Consider the following 20,746-nt stretch of genomic DNA (forward strand, 5'->3'; position numbering starts at 1 on the left):
CAAACTAGTTTGATACTGATAGTGTCTTCTGAATTCAAAAATTTATAGTACCTCTGCATTATCAGCAACTATTGCAAGTTCAATAAACTTTGTCTCAGTAAATGCATCTCTTTTCTGGCGACGAGGTAGCGTTTGTAGTATTTCTAGATGTTCTTCATGTTCTGGACGTTTAAATATCTCAGTATCATCTGAAAAAAACACAAACAATGATCTTTATCTATTTTTTAAATTTATAATTTAATGACATGCTTCATTAATTTAAAAATTAATTTCACACGATTTAAAAAGTACACAACTTAACCAATTTCCTCTAATTTTACGATGACAAAGAATAGTTGATTGAGAAAGAGGATAAAGTCAAATAAAATGATGGCAAAAAAATGCAAAGAGAAAAAAACAACAGCCAGAAAAGACAGGTTATTACCCCACATGCAAATGCCTAATCAGCTATCTCCATTAATATTCAAATATTCATAACATTATTTACCAATAAATTTCTTCTTTAATTGAACATCTTCTGGTTTGTAAATTAGATGATCAGTTGTCGAATCCTTGAACGGCTCAATATAAAATGTCTCAAAATCAACAACAAATATACCACTATGGGAAAAAAAAACTTGATATTAGAAGTATTTGAGGATTTGATAGCTTTTACCAAGACTCATGTTACCTGAGGACAAGACTGCTATAGGTTTAACTGTACTATGTCATGAATTAAAAAAATTATATGTTGTAAGCCGTTCAACGCAACGCAAACACAACGCAATGACAACGTGTTGAATGCGTTGGGATTTTTGCAATAATTCTGTCCTGTAGTGTACTTTAAAACTGGGGGCAAGAAACACAAGGGCCAAGAAACACAAGGGCCTAGCTGGGCCTCAAAATTGTAAAATGATTATTACTTATTACATACAGATTATTTTTGGTTATTTATTCCAATATTACGACAGTTACTTAAAATATAAATATTAACATGATAGTGAAATACAAAAAAAACCACTCGTACCTCAAAAAGTAAATGCTGTCTGAATGCTAATGTAACAAATACATTAACATTACAGCATAGAATAACATTAGCAAATGTTATTAGCATACCTTATTCCTGAACATGTATCTATAGCAACAGTTGATGAATTGCTGTCTCGTACAGTACCATGATAATAACAGTGATGCTGAAAAATATATATATATAAATAAGTTAAAAAATAAATAAAAATATAAAAAATTAAGATGCCATTATAAAAATACATTTTCAAATGGAATTAATCAAAATGAATCAATGGGAAAAATTGTCATTTTCAAATTTAAATAATACAATAAGTAGAAGGATGCTAACACCGAAAATCGAGCCTTTCTTTAAAATAGGGAGCACAAAGAAAACGGGGACTTGGAGGGTGAAAGTTTGTGCTGACCAATTGTTAGGGTTGCTACAGTACAGTATGTATGCAATAAACCACATAATAGCAAGTATCAATCATTTTTTTGGTTGTTCTTTTTTAAGATCTACTCATAACTCCTCATTACGCTTCCTGTCATGTTTTCCTTTTGGTTCCTCAGGGTCTAAGTCATCAAATTTAATATTAAATTCTATTACCATAATTTTATTATGAACTACTGTAATACTAATATTAATAGCACTAAATTATGTTCATTTTACATACCTTATTGTTTAAGCGTGGTTCCCACTAGCGACGCAACGCAAGGACGTAACGCAACGCAAGTGAATTGACCAATCACAAGCGATGGCTTATTCGCTTGTGATTGCTAACTTTCTATAACTTCGCTTGTCATTGGTTAAAACGCTTGCGTTGCGTTTACGTCCTTGCGTTACGTTCTAGTGGGAACCAAGCTTTAGGGAGGGGTTGGGTGGGGGAGGGATAAGGAGGAGAGAGGTGGGTGTAGCAGCTTGAAGGCCAATTTACATAGACGAGCAGTAAAACAGTAAAAAAAAAAAAATAAATAAATAAATATATAGAATCATAGATACAAATTTTTAGGATTCTAATTAAATAGTGAAATGATTTCTTTTCCTTATAAAATCAATTTCACGACATATAAGAAGTAGGTTAAATTAACAAAATTATATTACGGAAATAACCTTGACAAATAACACCATACTTAATTTCATGATCACAATATAACCATTAATTTTTATTTAATAAATCATTTATTATTCAACGATCAGTTACTTTGAAGAAAGAATTCTGAATTCTTTCACAGAAGTCTGCTTGATGATGTAATACATTAGCCAATCAATAATCAATGTAAATAGTTGCAACCTGTTTCCATGGTGATTTGGGAGTTTCAATATTTAAAGTAAACAGAGAATACTGTAAGGAGTGTAAGGGCCTGTTTGTATTTAGCAAGAAAGAATGATAATGAAAACATTTCTTCTGGTTTCGATTCGTATAATGATTATAAGAAGGAATGATATTTGAAAATGGGTCCTTTTTATAATCTTATTTCGATGGTTAAAACCGGAAAGAAGAGAAGGAGAAACAGTTTCCAAGAAGCAATATTTAGCTGCAACGCAATCATGGTTTTAACTTGACATCACTGCAAAAGGTCACTGAAAGGTCCGAAAATTTGAATACTGTTTGTGGGTCACCAAATAAGAAAGTTTTATTTTGAGTAAACAATTTGATATTCAGTTTGTGACATTAACAAACAACTGGTTTCGAAAAAAAAAAAAACTGTTCATAAAATATCCAAGACGACTTTTCTGGTCGGTAGTACTGTATACCATAACAAACTATACAGTAGTAAGGAGATAAACATAGGTCAAAATTGCAGAAAACAATTTGCCTTAAACATTAATTAATAATTATGATTTCATAATAGTATATTCTTCTTATTAAGCCATAATTTTTGTAAAAATAGCGCATTTAATGAGCCTACTGTAGACTCCCCTGGTAAACCAAACATTTCAAAATCAAGGCCAAAACATGGCATTTAAATCACAGTATACACATTGGAAACAAGCTATTTCCTTTCATCTTCCTCATGAGCTGGCCATACACGGATGACCTCTTTAGAGTTCAACAAATAATTCCGCATGTTTTTGTGCAATTGACATTTTTATTCGTTTCCAGTGATTGAATCTAAAACATAAAATATATACAGAAAGTCTACAACAATAACGATAACATAACATGAAGATGAAAAGTTGTTGATAATAAAACTATGTGTAGACTATCAGTATTCAAACTTTACAATGTGTGTAGATGTTTGTGTTTGTTAAACCTGTAACACAGTCTATTGAATTGTAACAGTTAAATCTATTACAATGCTTAATACAATTCCTCTGCAAGTTTCAGTCTTGAAAATAACCTTGAAAATATAATCATTTTCCAAAAAGTTGCAAATAATACAAGCAATACAGGTAGTTGTACAATATTTCATAACAGACAAGAAAGAAAAAATGTTTCAGTCTAATTGTCGAAATAGGTTAAGAAATAGTTATAAATTTAAAGTGTACAACCTTTTAGCCATTCATTTGGTAAAAAGGTTATACTTTATTAAAACTTGTCTTAAGAAGTGGCTTCTACTAATCTTTTGTTAATTCAGACTTATGGTGTTGTATGCTGGGTGCTGCGTAGGTCTGAACAGGCCCTAGTATTGATATAATTTAGAGATTTGAAGAGAGATTTATAAATTCAAGCCAGCTGTTCTGAAACAACTTTATTTCCCTGGAGACATCCAGGGAACATTGTATCTAACACCTCATTTTCTAGCAGCCGCGTCATTTCCTTTCAAATTTTGTCTATTATTTCACTTCATCAGTAGGGATGCACAATTACTGAACGGCACCCTTATCATTTCAAATATCTAGTGGTATCTTGTCCTCTATTCTATAAAGCTTAGATAGATAAGACTGCTTCTGACAAATCAATGATTTAGCATTTTGTTCAGTGACTATTGGTATGATTATTATGGCACCTTTCCATAAATGCATTTGATTGTATAGACTATAAAGAATAGGCAATGCAGACAATACTGTTGGCATAGCTACAGTACTGTAAACAAACTATAAAATGTTTAAAGAAGGGCTTGACAATTGATTCATCACATTACTAAGTTTTTAAAAAAGGGCACTGAGCATGGTACGGCATTCCACCAATCCATACCTATCATACAAGAGGATTTCCACAGATCCCATATCACACTTTCTGATTTGAATGCAGTGGCGATGCTATAAGTGCTTACTGGCTAAACCCACCAGCTTATGGGAGGGGGGGGGGGGGAGCAGTCTCCAGAGGAAAAAAACAGGCATTAAAATATGTTGAAAGGGCCAAAAACACTCGAGGCCCCATTGTTGGAGGGTCACTTAAGGTTACTAAACCAAGACCTCAGGCCTCTGAGTTATGTCACAGTCAGGTGATTTTTCTGGTTCCATTGTCCACATTACTATTTCTAATCACCTGGATACAGTTTTACTTTTAGTAGGTCCTTCAGTTGTATGTACATATTGGGACATGATATAAATAGTAAATGTGGTCAAAATTGAGAGGATGAGCTCACCAACCACACAATAGTCATTATATCAGGCAGGAAGTCTTTACTTGCAGCCTCTTCCAGGGTTTCAATGGCAGGTAATGGTAAATGGCCTCTAAATTGAGCATTGGTTGCGAACTACTAAAGCGTCATAGTTTAGAATGGTTTAATGGCCTCTAAATTGAAAGTCAATGCATTGGTGGATGACTACTGTAGCCTCAATTAAGAAAGTTAGTAGAATTAGTTGATTACTGTATCCTGGTAAAGCTCTGTCTACACTATCAAACTTTATGTAATGTGCCTATATATGGACATATCACTACCATATTTGGGCATATCACACTTTTTTGTCAAAAATGTTTGATAGTGTAGTTTTAAACAAATTATTGGACCTGCATCTTCATGATCTGAATGAATGAAGGACAAAACAAATGAAATGCTTACCTTAGAATGTGGCTTATTAACTACCCTTTGTTCATTCGGTAAATAGCTTATTACAACATAATTTTCAGGAAAAAGATTTCTATAAAAAAAGAAATTAAAAATATATAATTTTTGTTTATCTATGTATATTTTTAAGACCAATAACTGTTTGTCTAAAATCGAATCAACTTTAAAATTATAATTTTTGTTCAAAATTTTTAAAGCACTTGTGCTTATTTTCCCATTCCATTATTTTATAATTCTTTATTATTTTATTTTATGGGCTTTGATTACATTTTGATGTACTGTACACATTATTAAAATATATAAAAGGTCTGTTATACACATCACAGACACAGAATATTGTATATAAGGTCTGTTTACACAGAATATATACATTCCCTTGTATTATTAAAATTAAAACAACATTTTAGAAAATCCTTCATTTTTGCTTGTCACATGCAAGTGAAACAAGTGAAGCATATTTGTGATTATTATTAAAATGCATTCTTATTGTATATTGTATAAATGTTTTTATTTTGATCTTGGGATAAAAATGAATGAATAATACAGAAAACAATTACAGATTTGGTATTGAAAAACAATATGAATCACTCAAATATAGTTCAACAATACAAAATTAGCATAATTTACTGAATTCATATTCATAATGCAAACCTTATGGGCAATCAAATTATACCAACAATAACTATAGTAGGCAGGTCCAGTGTTAATATTTATGAGATACAGTAACTGTAAATTATCTATAGGAACAGACTTCCTGACGCTCTCAACAAATATGAGATAATTCCACAGAGAAACAAAGCAATATAAAAACTGGAATATGTTATATGACTCAAAGAAAGTAATAGTTTGGCTGAAACTAAGAGCACAATAGAAATTTAATAATTAATTTATTTTTAAAATAGGTTGAAATTAATAGCAACCCAAATATAGATATTTTGTATGGATATTTATTGAAATTCATTTATTTATAGTTTATTGTTTGTGAGAACCGACTTTTTTGTGTGATTATTCAGCAGAAAAACTCAATCTCAATTAAATAATGTTGTGTTAGAATAACGTCCTATATATCAGGAAAGTTGTGTAATCGGAGGTAATATACTTGAAAACCTCAATTCAAGATCCTTAACCAAGAATAAAGGTTGAAGATCCTTAACCGAGATTAACGGTTGACACTGTATACGTGCAAGTTTTAAAGATAAAAAAAATATGCTAAATAATGGATAACTTTAATCTCTTTCAGTATGCCTGTTTAATGATGTTGTTTAATGTAGTGTATACCATTCCATACGCCGCTGCATGTGGTAGATAGTCCCTATCTAATCCATTTTATTTAAACCCATCATGAAAGCTCTAGGTGTAATGGTACCATATCAAGCAGAAGATTTCCTGTTTGAATCTTGGTTGAGGTGGCTTTTCCTCATTCTTACAGATTTCCTCATCTTAAAATTGTGTATAGTTTTTAGCCTATAATATTAGAAATTATTCAGTACAGTTCAATTTATACCTAATTTTACTTTCTATGGACCAGAGATTCTAAAATAAAAGATTTAATTTAATTTTTTAACTTCATTATAACATTAACTATTATATTAATAAAGGTAAATTTATAGAAGGCGTTTTTTAATGAATAGATCTGTTAATATTTCGGTTGAGTTAATGGGCAGAGACCTAGTAATCTCTCTATGTCTTACTTATTATGTCAAAAGAGATGGATGTTGAAATTAAAATTTGTTATTTGCTCGATATATAAAATATAGGTTATAATATCGAAATAATAACAATATAACATTTTTCCTTTCATACAATTCTGATAACGATAGGATTGAGTTCAAAATGCTATTGTCTAAGTATGTAAAAAGGGATGGATGGCTTGGGGTTTTAATTAATTTTCTAATTATCTATTTGCCCGAAATAAAATATATGTTTGTTATCGAAATGAACAATATAAAATGATTTTTCCTTTTATACAATTCTGATAACGATAAGATTGAGTTCAACCGAAGAATGACTCATCAATGTTTTTAATGGTGTATGAATAATGCTACATTTCCCTATAAGGCGGCTATCATAAAATTCTACCATTGTGCATTTTAAAATGCTCGGATATTGTTACCCAATATATTTCCATCTTTATATTCAAACGTCCAATCAAACAATACACGAATCCTTGACTTGTGGTGTCGGAAGATCTACTTCCTGAGTAGAAGCCTCTTAATCCGAAATAATGTACTGTACCCCATGAGGTGTTTACACAGCACACCTGTGTTGAAATTTAAGAGGTTTTAAGGAAGAGTACCAGGTACGCATGGTACCGAAATGGGTAGGAGTAGGCCTGCTGTGGGGTTTGCTGACTCATCATAAATTGGGGTAATATATATAGATGATGAAAAGCCTACATGACATCTAAGAAAATCCAATCAAGTGAATGTTAAAGTTCATTGTATATAGCTCTGTCTACACTATCAAAATAGTTTGACAAAAAAAGTGTGATGTGCCCAAATATGGTAGTGATATGCCCAAATATGGTAGTGATATGACATCATCATGTCCATATATGGGCAAATCACATTTTTTTTAAAGTTTGATAGTGTAGACAGAGCTTAAAGAACACCATTTAAAATCCCATAAAACATACACTACAGTAATATAAAATGTCCTACAAAAAAAGTAATATCTAAATTAATTTCTAGAGTTGCAATTATGGTTGTTAATTTGTCAATTCATAGTTTAGTTTGCTGTACAGTACATAAATAGGCTAATTTGATGTCAAATTTCAGCATTCCGAAATACTGAATGTGTCATGTGAGGCTTATGACGTGATCCAGTAACAGTGTAGTGTGGGAGCATACCTATGTATAATATTTGAATAAATCAAAATTGATTTTCGAAAATTTGAAGAAATTCGTTGGATAAATTCTTGTGACCTACTAAATGAGGCAGAAATAAACGGAAAGCAGCTTTCCTATCAAAATCACTTTCACTTAATATTAAATAGAAAATTATACACAGGAATTATAGGTCTGCCATGACGTGTGATAATATAAATTTAATAAGCACCTGGACATTTCTAATTTTGCTACTGTTTGGTAAGGTCTGTTTTGTAATGATAATACAGGTTCAAGTCTCCTAATACCAGACACCCCTGGCCTGACTGTGACAGGATGTGTCTGGCTTTTCAGCAATTCTGGTTCAGATTGTGTTTTTTATGGTAAAGAATTTAACCTCAAGTGTGGTTCTGTGAAAGTTTCTGGGTTTTCAGTGAGCCTGGTATTGGGAGATCCAATTTCAACGGCAATATAGACCCCATTTACACTTACGTTTGGGTCCAGAGCCGGTCCTGGACCGGTTGCAAATATTTACCTTTTAGGCCGGCCCCAGAGCGTTTACACTAGCGACGCAGATTACTGGTTGTAAATAATTTTATCGGAAGTACCATTGCATGCTGGGATACGAAGTACAGTTTGTTCACATTTTTCTCTCTCGATCGTCAATTCAACGCGCAAACCGACCGTTTTATATTTATACTGTATTGTTGTTTTTTGTCCCATTAAAAACAAATTGAACCCCACTGTTTTATATATAATAATAATATGGCTGTATTTTATGTATATGCGAAACAAGCGGAGGAATACTTTATTGAAAGAAGATGTCTGAAAATAAATTTAACTATATAAATGATGAAGGAAACAAATTGTCATACAAAGGTATGATGTACTGAGAATGTCGGATCGTCATAACAACAACCTCATAAAAAGGTCAAACGTTGTTCACGGTTCACTGCGTAAGCCGGCCCAAACGTAAAAGCCGCTCCTGAACCTACCTGGAGAGGTGGCCCAGATCTGCGTCCGGCCCAGGGCCGGCCTAACTTTTTGGAGTATTTACACTTATCAATTGCCGACCCAGGGCCGGCCTAAATCGTAAGTGTAAATGGGGTCATAGATATAGTATACCATGAAAACTGGCAATACAACACAAATTGTATTAGCTTTAGGTGATAAATTTTAACTTTAACACTAACAGTGCTAATGTGGACTACACTACAGTTAAGCTCTGTCTACACTATCAAACCAGTTTGACAAAAAATGTGATGTGCCCAAGTATGGTAGTGACATGCACAAATATGGTAGTGATATGACATCATCATGTCCATATATGGGCGCATCTCATTTTATTGTCACTATAGTTTGATCATGTAACTTATTTCTCCATGGTTTGATAGTGTAGATAGATAGTGTAGCGATAGTCACATAGATTCTACCAATTATACACAGTTAGTCAAAGATAATTAAAAATGTTTTTTTTTTTGTAGATTTGGACATGGTTGGTATTTTGTAGGTGAAAGACATTCAAGAGTTCATATTTGAATACTTTAATAAATCTAATTCAATATTATATAGTACAGGTAACTTTCAATGGCAGAAAGGTGTGTAACCGGAAGCATTTGATCTTCCTGTATTTAATCTAATCTAAATAAACTGAGGATTGAAATTTTTTTAAATTCAAATATTTTGAGATTCTAAAACGAGAACGTTTGGATGGATGTACAGTATAAGAAATTTAAAAAAAATATTTACTGTAGTAAATTCAGGCAAAACTTTCCTGTAATTTGTTTGAATACTACATGGCCACGCCTACAGAATGCAACTTGGCCACGCCTACAGAATGCAACTTGGCCACGCCTACAGAATGTAAAGTAACTCATGTTAAAGCAAAACCTGAATTGGGGTTATTATCCACTGTATAAATTTAAAAGAAATTGAAAGTTTATAATGACGTTTTTATGACATGTTCGCATTTGAATTCAAGTATAATTCTTGGAATTAATAGAATAATAACAGCAGATAATAAAATAGACTATCAAAACATAATAAACACTTCGTTCACCGGGTCAAGGTAAGAATAATATCATAAATATGAAGTAAACACACAAAAGCTCTATTATCAGTCAACTGATGGATAACAGTACAGTAAAACAAACAAACAATAAAGACTTCCAGTAGGTACTCAGTAGAGAAGGTGGGTGGGGAGTTCATCTAGAACTCACTCAGATGCCTAAAACTGATCTATAAAGGCCAATTTACACAGAAGAGCGGTAACGGAACTAAAAACCGCATAGCTTGTTATCCCACGTAGAATCTGTATCACTTCTCAACCGCCTGTCCGCTTTGTGTACTGTACATGGTCATAAGAAATAACATAGATTCTACTATATTTTTATTTTCCGCTTACTGTTACTGATCTTCTGTGTAAATTAACCTTAATAGTTCCATATCAGCTTCAGGATTTTTGGCTTAATTAACAATAACAGGGTCAAAATCAACTTTCTAAATAACAGCCTAGTGGAAAATCAGAAACTCTTCAACAACAGAATGGTCTATTTATTATTGGTCATCAATGCAATTTGTTATCATTGTTAACGTCTATTTTTAAACTTCGGAAAACAAACCTTCAGTTGCAAAAGTATGTAAATGAGAAGGTGGACTATTAATTAGTCTAAACAGTTTTCGAGGAGTTGACTATACTCAAATTTTAGGCATGATGATGTCATCAAAATGAAAATGGTGGCGACTCATGAGAAAGGTAAACGATTGAGCAAGAACATATTAAAATTTGAGAAAATCAGCTCAAATTTGGAGGCTTTACTGATTGCTGTTACTACAGTAAACTACAGGCATACAGTACAATACATTAATTTATTCATCTAGATTAATCAATTATAACCTTATTAAATATTAGTAATAGTTGGAAAGACGAGCTGCCAACACCCAATGTCTGCCGAATCTCATTAAACTTGTGATGACATCATACTGATTATAGTGGCAGACTCAGCAGAGCTGATATAAATGTATTCATCAATCTACGAAGCGCTCAAGCGAAACAACATACCGGGTCATAATGCCATTATACTTTTGAAAATAGATACAGAAATGATGTATGTAAAAGTAAATTTTAATGTTTAATTTGAAGTCATATTTCATAATCTGTCAATTAATATCACCAAAGAAGAGAGATCTGTACACTACTGTAGGTTATAATATTAAACGACATTAATTTTAAATGAATGCAGATGCAAAATCAGATTTAAAACATGCAATATTTATTTCTAAATTTGCAGTGTTCAAATAATATATATATTTATCGTTGAATAATTTATCTTTAGATTATCAGTGTAGTGACCAAACTGTGTTTGCTTTGCAATAGAGCAACCAAGCAGGTCATTATAATAGGTCAGTCAAGGTCAAAACGCTTTTTTATTCGGGGACATCATAGAATTCGTACACGCAATACCGTTTTTTTATTTGATTGTAAAATAAAGTTGTACTTACTCATTTAAATTAACATCCAAAATAAATTCTCTATCATTAGTTGTTGGAATAATAAATGTTGATGATTTTAGATGTCCATCCTATGAAAAATATAAAAGAAACAAATAATATGTTTAGTTAAATATTTAAAAAAAATAGTGTTGCCAGCCTGTAAAAAATGCTGCACCTACAGTACAGTAGTTAAGCTTGGTTCCCACTAGCGATGCAATTTAACAAAACCTACAAAACGTAAGAAAATGCCCTTCCAATAATTATGTTTGCCCCCGCCTGCGTGAAATCAAACCTGCAATGTCTGTCTGCAGCATTGTTGCGTCGTCGGCTCCCACTTGTGATTACGCAATACAACACTTATTGTGTTGCGTTCTAGTGGGAACCACACTTTAACTTTATACTTGTAGTTGTTTGTTATTTTTAATGAAAGTATTCAACTTTTTATAACAAATGACTTGAACAGGAAGAATTCTCTTGACTTTGGGTTCATGCTACTTGACACTGCCTCAGGTTCAGACAGTATAATGTGGAAAAACTTGTTGAAGCCTTATAACATACAGCTTATTCAAGAGTAGTTGAACCGAAAATGGTAACGAGGTCATTGTCTACACTATCAAATTTTATGTGACAAAAAATGTAATGTAGCCATATATGGACATGATGATATCATATCACTACCATATTTGGGCATATCACTACCATATTTGGGCATATCACTACTTTGGGCATATCACTACCATCTTTGGGCACATCACACTAGTTTGATAGTGTAGACAGAGAAAATTGTAGACAACAAGGTACTGGTATGAAAATTATTTAATACTAAATAAATTGCTGTACAACAATTTGGACTATTTGTTTTAATCATCAATACAGTATACAAACTGCCATTTTCCACAGCAAAGATAGATAGACACATACAGAAGCATATGATAATTCTAAAACTACATTTAACATACAGTAATAATATAATATTTCAACTTTAAAAGACATTGGTATATTTTTCTCTTATTACAGTGTGTTCAATAACATTTTTGAACTGATGACTCTACCAGTTTTAAGTCGTTAAGTCTGTTAGTAACTTTAATGGCATTTTTAAAGAACACTTGAATTGAACGCTAGTCACGCTACGGTATTCCTGAAATACTTGAATGTCCAGTGTCATGGTGCTGCTAATCCTGGTCCTTAACTGCAACTAGATTTGTCACAAAATCACAAGATCGAACAGGATATATTTAATTTTAATTCTCAAATGATTTACTGTAAATGGTTTAAAAGAAATCCTTGATAAGATGCCACCACAAAGAAAGTGTTTGTCACTCTGTGATCACCAACTGTGTATATTCAGAACCATTTAGAGTGAACCATACATTGTGTTGAAACCAAATTTGTGTGAACAATTCCTGTTTTTCATATTAAAATCAGTTAAATATTAAGAGAATAAGGACCGAGGAATTGATCTCATATTGTACTATTTCTTGGTACAGTATAAACACTGTACATGAATCGTAATGGTATGTGAAACATGGTTCACCTAATGAATTGTAAATAAGTGATATCAATACATCCGGTGCTGAATCGTGGAATCAATTAGGCAACTGGCCTAATATGGGTTAGGAATTTTAACTTTTATTTCAATTAACAAGAAATTATTTCACTACAATAATTATTTCCAAGCATTTCAGGCTGTAGAGAAATATTTACAGATGGAAAAAGAAACATGAATTTCAAAATGACCTATTACCCACATCGCACAGAGGATGTGGTTTTCACTTTGAACAATACTGCTCTATTCTACAAATTATTGAGATCAGTACTGGAGAATGAGGTTGCCATTTTACAAACAGGCTTCAATTATATTTGCAACCAAAAGGGCAACCCTTTTAGAATTGAAAACCATGAATTGTAAATAATCACAAACTGTTTTTGTATTCCTTCTGAATGAACGTGAGAAATGGAGGGGGGGACCCCTAATTTTTCCCCCTAAGAAATGATCAAGACAAATCATATTCACAATCAATTTCTGGACAGTATAGCTAATTAAAATTCAGGAATCAATGTCTTGATACTTGAATGTTCAATTATACTATAGTATAATATTATTAGCCTTAATATGAAAATGACAATATTAAGGCCAAATAAAAAAATATACTTGTTAAGTGTCACACCCTCATAAATTTTCAGGGGCGGGGGGACGGTTTTTTTTTTTTTTTTTTACTTTTTATAGAGGTATATTTTTGCGCGGTGGACGTTTTGGCCCACTTTTTTTTAGGACGAAACGTCAAACTTTTAAAATGCGAAACAGAACAAAATTGACTATGTATGAAATATTATTGCTTATGACAAAATTGAGTTTTGTATTCTTTATATCCAGACGTAATTAAAACATTAATTAATTTAATTGCCACCAAGCGAAATTGTAGGCCCTAGGCTAACTAATCCGTCCAAGCTGCTACCCCCACCTCACTCATCGGCCATCCGCCGTCTCTCGCTCGACTCATCTATCCAGGAAATTCCTTATCGCGAGAAGCATGATTTGGTCTCAATAATACTAAATAGTGGGCTGATTTATAGTTTGAAAACAGCTTACGGCATTTCTTAAGTGAATTTTTGTTCAAAGTATTCATTCTTCTTTGATGAATCCTTTGCCAATTGCTGTGTAAATCAGTATTTTTTTTTTTTACTTCATACTCATCCAACAGCGAGTAACCCGCCAATTACAGGATGGATAAACTATTTAAAATTTCACAAGACAAACATATACACAAGATGCTCTACATAAACAAAGACTTATTATTAAGTCTTTGGGAGTGGAGTTGTAAATTGTCATGAGAAAAAACCCTGACATATGACAGGACTTCAACCCAGGACCCTTAGATTGGTAGCCAAGCATCATAACCACCAAGCCACAGCTCCACTCCAAAATGCAAAAAGTGTATGTAATTATTCCACAGGTAAACCAGGCATAAGGAAACCCATCGCCCAACAGGACCTCGTGGTGTGCCGATCTCGAGCGCGAGATCATCGTAAACAAAATTGGTAGAGTCCATTATGTATGGGGTGTTTCCTATTTACGAACCTATAAAAAAACGCGCTTCGACCACTGTGTAGGCAAAATATTTATTTCGTTAAATCCCTAAGTTGATAATCGCGTATTCTGTAATCACGTGACTGATGATGTAATTCTCAGCGACGTACTAAATGCACATGATTTAATGTGTTGGGGAAAAAGCTTGCTGTTTACCACATTACATGATTCACGGTGCTATTCGCGTTTCCTTGACGTAAATCGGCGGCGTGTAAATGAAACAATTGTTTTCACCAAATTGCCGTTGTCGACATAGAGCGATCGGCGGCTAGCGTTGTCTAAGCTAAAAAGTACGTATTTTTCAAAAATTACATTAGCCTAACAAACATTTGCTAGTTTTGAAATTTTCAAATAGCAATTATGAAGAATCTACTAGCAAAATGCTAGTTTGCTAGCGTGAATTTCGAGCCCTACTCTGGAGCTGGGCCGGGCCGCTGAACTTTCCGTTGTATATCGGTAAAAAAAAATAAAAATAAAAAGAGAGGCGGCTGGATAATCAGGAGCGGGCGGTGACGCTTAACAAGTATGTTTTTTTATTTGGCCTAACGGCTAAACTACATGTTTAATTATTGTACAATAATTTAAATACATTTGTTATCAATATAAACTTGTAATCACTCAATTACAGACTTTAATTTAATTGCTATACTGCAATCTTCTTTGTCTGATTGTTTTTAATCAAGATTACTAATTGTCTATTTTAATTGGTAGTTATCTGGCAGCATACTTATTATATCCTGATTAAAAAACTATTACAGTTTTAGTTTGTTAGTATGTCTGTAAATAATCACAAAACGAAAAGAAAAAAACAATTTACAGTACAGATGTACAGTACTAAACAGAAAGTAATATAACTGATTGAATGTCATTTTATTTATTTATTTATTCAGGTATAAAAAATTACAAAAAGCAGACAAATCTGAAAATATTGTATTACAAAGATTGAAACCAGATTAAAAATGACTGATCAAAAGTAGACAAATTCACAGCACAACTACACATAAAATGTAAACATACAGAAAGGCATAATATTTTTTTTAAAACCCATTAAAAGGTAACAGTATTGCAAGGTTTGATTGTATAATAGAATTCTGCACACTTTTTGTAAACTATTTATTCAAATCACAAAAGGTTTACGTTAAATCATGAATAGCCAAAGAACCATAAAATATTTTACAACTACTGTAGCTTTCAAAAAGCCAAAAACTAACACAATATTCTATCCATGAAAGGGTTTGTAAAGTATTCAATTAACATAATAAAGCGTTATAAAAGCTTCAAATTTGGTAACTATCCTTGAACAGTTTCCAGAAAAGCTCAATTACATGGCTCAACAAATCAGAAATAAACTCATCGTATTGTAACACAAGTGTTATTCAAATTTACTGAACAGTTAGCTAAACATGATCTACTGCTGTATACTAATACACTACAGTACTAGCTTTAATTATCTGATCTATTTACTAGTGAACTCTCCTAATACCGGACACCATTGGACAGGCCTAATTAATGTGTCCAGTTTTCTGAAAAGTCTGGTATTCAGAATTTGTTTTTAATGGTAAAAATTATTTGGGACATTTTGGACCTCAAGAAAAAGTCTTGGTTTAGAGAGTTTCCGGTTTTCAGAGAGTCTGGTTTTTGGAACGTTGACTGTATACTAGCTGTACAGTAACTACTCTATTAACACGTTCACTGCCACGGCGTATTTATACTGTACGTCAAAAATTGCGTGTCGCTACTTGCCAAGACGTAATACTACGTCAAAATCGTAGCACTTTTGTATTGTATGTAGAATCGCTGGCAGTGGTGATTGGAACAGGAATTATCGCATGGCAGTTTATGAATGATGTACGTAAACGATAATCTAAAAATAAATGTCATATGTTTGTTTGTGTTTATTCCCTCATGCATTGAATATGGCGCCCTCACACTCAATATAATCATCTCAAACGGGACTTGGCACTGGGACAGAAATTACGGAAAATGCCTTGGCAGTCAATGTGTTAAAGGTGGTTTCCACTAGAATGCAACGCAATGTAAGGCAGCAACGTATCGACGCAAAGTGTTGTATTGCATAATCACAAGTGGGAATATCTAAAAACAATCCAAAAAAATTGAGGCAAGCCATTTTTTATATAAGAATATTGGAATGTGGTAGAATAATTTTGATAACATTTGTTGAACATTACTATTTTTTTTCAAGCATTTTTAGTCATGAAAGTATGGTAAATTGGTTTAACATTAATTTGAACATTTAAATTGCACTCTTTACATATTATTATTAGCTGAAACATACTTATAAAAATAGCATTTTCCTACATCAATCCCATTAAAGGTTTAATGGCTTTATGCCCATAGACCATCAAACTAAAATGTGTTATGCATTTGTCAAAATGAAGCGGTGCATACCTTGATAAAAGGAAAACAGAGTTGGGATTGTTTAGAGCTTGTACCACCAGGAAGATGATAATCAGTGACACATGCAACCAATCATCAATTTTATTTTCAATAAAATAAACAAGGACAATGTAGTATACTTTCATTTGTACAAATTCTGAGTACAAATGAATATACTGTACCTACTCATCCACCTTTATATTCTTATTTACAGTTTAAAGCTTGTTAAAATCCCCCATCCCACCCTCCGCACCATTTCTTACCAGATTCCACAAATCAATACATTACCAAATACAGTGAATACATGGCTGGTACAGGAAATCATGTTTAAAATAAAATTACATTTATGATTTTTTGGTTTTTGTTTTAAATTAATAATTTATGTCAATTAAATTATTTTAGGACTGAATATTATTTGGTGATAAAGAATTTTCAAATTATTATTTTTTTATCTATTAGAGGCAACTACTGCATAAATGTCCAGATAACTTTTTGAATTTCATGCATTCTTTTACAGTACCAGTGGGTTGGCATGCCAACTTAATTCGTTAGATCTTTGCAATCCTTTGATACAATTAGCATCAATGACAAGACAGCAGTATGTTAAAAGTAACCTATAAATAACTTGTAAACTAATTTTGTTAATGACTGCTTTTGGTTTTAGTATTGATTTTGTTTTTAAATAAAAGTGTTTTATTAATTGGGGATAAATTGGGGATAAATTGGGGATAAATATGGAATATGGGATAAACAGGGGATAAATACTACTGTATATGGGATAAATAGGGGATAAATATTGGATAAATACTAGGGGATGAATAGAGGATAAATAGAATAGGAGGATAAATAGAATAGGAGGATAAATAGGAGATAAATATTGGATAAATAGGAGATAAATATGGGATAAATAGGGGATAAATAGGGAAAAAAGGCATTTACTCTACATTTTTATATTTTTTAAATTAAATCTAAAACATGATTAGAATGTTAGGCCCTTAGCAGCATTGCTGCTATTATTACAGTAGCCCAGATTAATCTCAATGCTATTGCTACAGACAGATCAGATAATCCTAACTGTACATATTCATCATTACCTAAGCTTTAAATTGTTGTTGTAAGTTATCAGTAATGATTCAGAGCTTCCTCTCATGGGAAACATCAACCTACAGTATTATCTAATGAATATATAGACACAATACTCTACCAAGATAATATTTAAAACTGTGGTAGTGTGCTACCAGAAACATATAAATATTTGAATAGTTCTATATAATTCTAATTTTTTTGGATGTTTTACTTTATTGTTTTGATTTAGCTTTTTGCTCTATCATTGCGATCCAGGCACTGATACCCACAGCATTGTCATTTTGTCAGTGCTTATTTTGTATCTCCATTGAGATCCAGCCACTGATAGTTACCCACAGCATTGTCATTTTGTCAGTGCTTATTTTGTACATCCATTGAGATCCAGCCACTGATAGCCACAGCATTGTCATTTTGTCAGTGCTTATTTTGTATCTCCATTGAGATCCAGCCACTGATACCCACAGCATTGTCATTTTTTCAGTGCTTATTTTATTTTGTATCTCCATTGAGATCCAGCCACTGATAGTTACCCACAGCATTGTCATTTTGTCAGTGCTTATTTTGTATCTCCATTGAGATCCAGCCACCGATACCCACAGCATTGTCATTTTTTCAGTGCTTATTTTATTTTGTATCTCCATTGAGATCCAGCCACTGATACCCATAGCATTGTCATTTTTTCAGTGCTTATTTTATTTTGTATCTCCATTGAGATCCAGCCACTGATACCCATAGCATTGTCATTTTTTCAGTGCTTATTTTATTTTGTATCTCCATTGAGATCCAGCCACTGATACCCATAGCATTGTCATTTTTTCAGTAATTTGCCTTTGGATTTAATAATTTTATAATGAAATACTATAATATAACAGTTTTGCACAATTATTTAGTTTTATTGGAATAAAGTAGTTAACCCTTACAAATATGGGTTGGCCATTCCGTTCATTTCATGAGAAAGTGTCCCCTAAAAAAGGGTGTTTCTAGAATAGGGGTGTTTATAGTATGTAAAACAGGAGGTTACTCTACATAATATTTATTGTTTCAAATTTCTTCTTATTTAATTTGATTATTATCTATGCAGTGGGAAAACCATTTCTTTATTATTTTAAAAACTTTGCTCAACCTACCTCTGTTATTGTCGAAACATCTCTTCGATCCCTACCATGTAGGCGATATGGTTGAACAATTTCATAATTATTAATTCTTGATAACTGTTCTTGTTGACTTATACTATGTTTTCCTGTTAAAAAAATAGTTTTATTTAAGAAAATGTTTTAAATGTTATATCCGGTGGTATTAATTAATGCCATGTCTTTTATTCACCATCATCTGACCGGGTCACTATTGCCTACTGCAGATAGAATATTATTACTCTTGTTGGGTAAAATGAGGTATAAAGCAGTATTAGTATTATTATTAAAAATAAATGATTTTTTATTAATCTTGCTTGAAAACTCTACTGTGCTGTGGAAACAACATTCATTCTATCAATTACTTTATTTAAAATCATTTCTTTTAATTAATTAATTAATTGGGCCAGTTGTCACACGCTAGGCCTATCCTTTGAAAAAAGGTATTCTCCGTCCGGTCTGTAGTTTTAGGGTCTTGCTAGGTAGTATAGCCTATATGCCGTACCCCCCAGCACTACCTAATCCTAGCTAGCAGCTAGATAGTACTGACTGACAGTAGGTAGCCTGGCCCTATTATTATATGGATGGTAGGCCCTAGTTAAGTTAGGCTAGCCTAGGCCTGGCCCTAGCCTAGTTTTGCTTTCGTTAAAAACAATTTCAGTTGTATCAGTTTAACTTACCTGTATATATTGCATTAGTTATTGTTTTAAAAATCCCTATGTCCAAGAGTAAAAACAATATTATATACCGTAAGTACATATTAAAAGATAAAAACTGACCACCTTTTCTCGTCGCGGCTCTTTACTCTTTCTATTTATGCTGTTATGACAGATATGGAGCGCCAATTGTGCATACTCTGATTTATTAGTGGGCGGAAACCTTGAGATAAACGATACATCCGGTATGCACAACATGCAAAATGAGGGGGTGCTACTCGTTGATATTTCCCATTGAATCATCATAATAATAATGATGATTCATTGGGAATATAATTTTAATTCCCAGAAAAAATCCTTACTTTGCAATGTTAGAAAGGAAATACACAAAGCTTACGGGGGAGCATGAGACCCTCAAAATCCAAACTTTGTCATACATTTTTGTGTAGGTGCAAAGGTCGTAATAAGACAGCATGCAATATATTAAATAATATATTAAAAAAGATGTAGTTTGTTAGTAATTTGTCTAAAAAATAAATAATACTAGCCTAGATCTAATTAAATAATATTTAATCATTATATCACAGTTAGTCAATTTCTAAAATGAAGCACATGTTAATCAATCTAGCTCACAATTTCACTTGTAATTTTAAAAGCTATTCAATTTATCATTACTAACTAATTTAAATAAATATATATTGTTATTTGTAACATATTTCAATTCGGTTACTAAAAATAGTTAGTAAAAATTTAACGAATAAATAGTTTATATTAAACTGTAACAGTAAATTATTGCATCAATGGCGCCTCATAAGTTATAGAGGGCGTTATGCAAAATAACAAAATCATAACAACTCAAAACAACATTTTGGCAACTGAAAAGTGCTCTAAATATCATTCTTCTTAAATTATAAATACAATTTAAACATTGTGAAGTAAGTTAGACATGACCAAATAGTTATTTTAAACGATTAAATTATCGTTACTAATATGTTTAAAGTAATGTACTAGAGTTCTTTTTGCTAGGCTCAAGCATTCATTTATGACTCGCGGGTGATAATGCCATGGTTAACGAAGGCGCTGTTGTTGCATTGTTCACACCCGACCGGCCTAAGGCCTAGCCTAGAA

At 32.4% G+C, this 20,746-nt stretch overlaps 1 protein-coding gene across 4 annotated transcripts in view; it reads right to left on the reverse strand.

Annotated features, from left to right (window-relative positions):
- The window catches only part of LOC140046206 (zinc metalloproteinase-disintegrin-like MTP8), a 43,305-nt gene extending 23,204 nt beyond the window's left edge, over window positions 1-20,101 (reverse strand). For all 4 annotated transcript variants that reach the window (XM_072090771.1, XM_072090772.1, XM_072090773.1 and 1 more), the window contains exons 1-7: window positions 19,643-20,101; window positions 18,960-19,072; window positions 11,271-11,350; window positions 4,939-5,017; window positions 1,096-1,172; window positions 488-600; window positions 52-188 (exon numbers count right to left, since the gene is read on the reverse strand). In XM_072090771.1, the coding sequence (XP_071946872.1) occupies window positions 52-188; window positions 488-600; window positions 1,096-1,172; window positions 4,939-5,017; window positions 11,271-11,350; window positions 18,960-19,072; window positions 19,643-19,721 (678 nt within the window). In that variant the 5' untranslated portion in view covers window positions 19,722-20,101. The remainder of the gene's footprint in view (window positions 1-51; window positions 189-487; window positions 601-1,095; window positions 1,173-4,938; window positions 5,018-11,270; window positions 11,351-18,959; window positions 19,073-19,642) is intronic.
- Window positions 20,102-20,746: the final 645 nt, after the last annotated feature.

This window comes from Antedon mediterranea, chromosome 4 (assembly GCF_964355755.1).
Source record: "Antedon mediterranea chromosome 4, ecAntMedi1.1, whole genome shotgun sequence".
In the NCBI taxonomy this organism is placed as follows: domain Eukaryota; kingdom Metazoa; phylum Echinodermata; class Crinoidea; order Comatulida; family Antedonidae; genus Antedon; species Antedon mediterranea.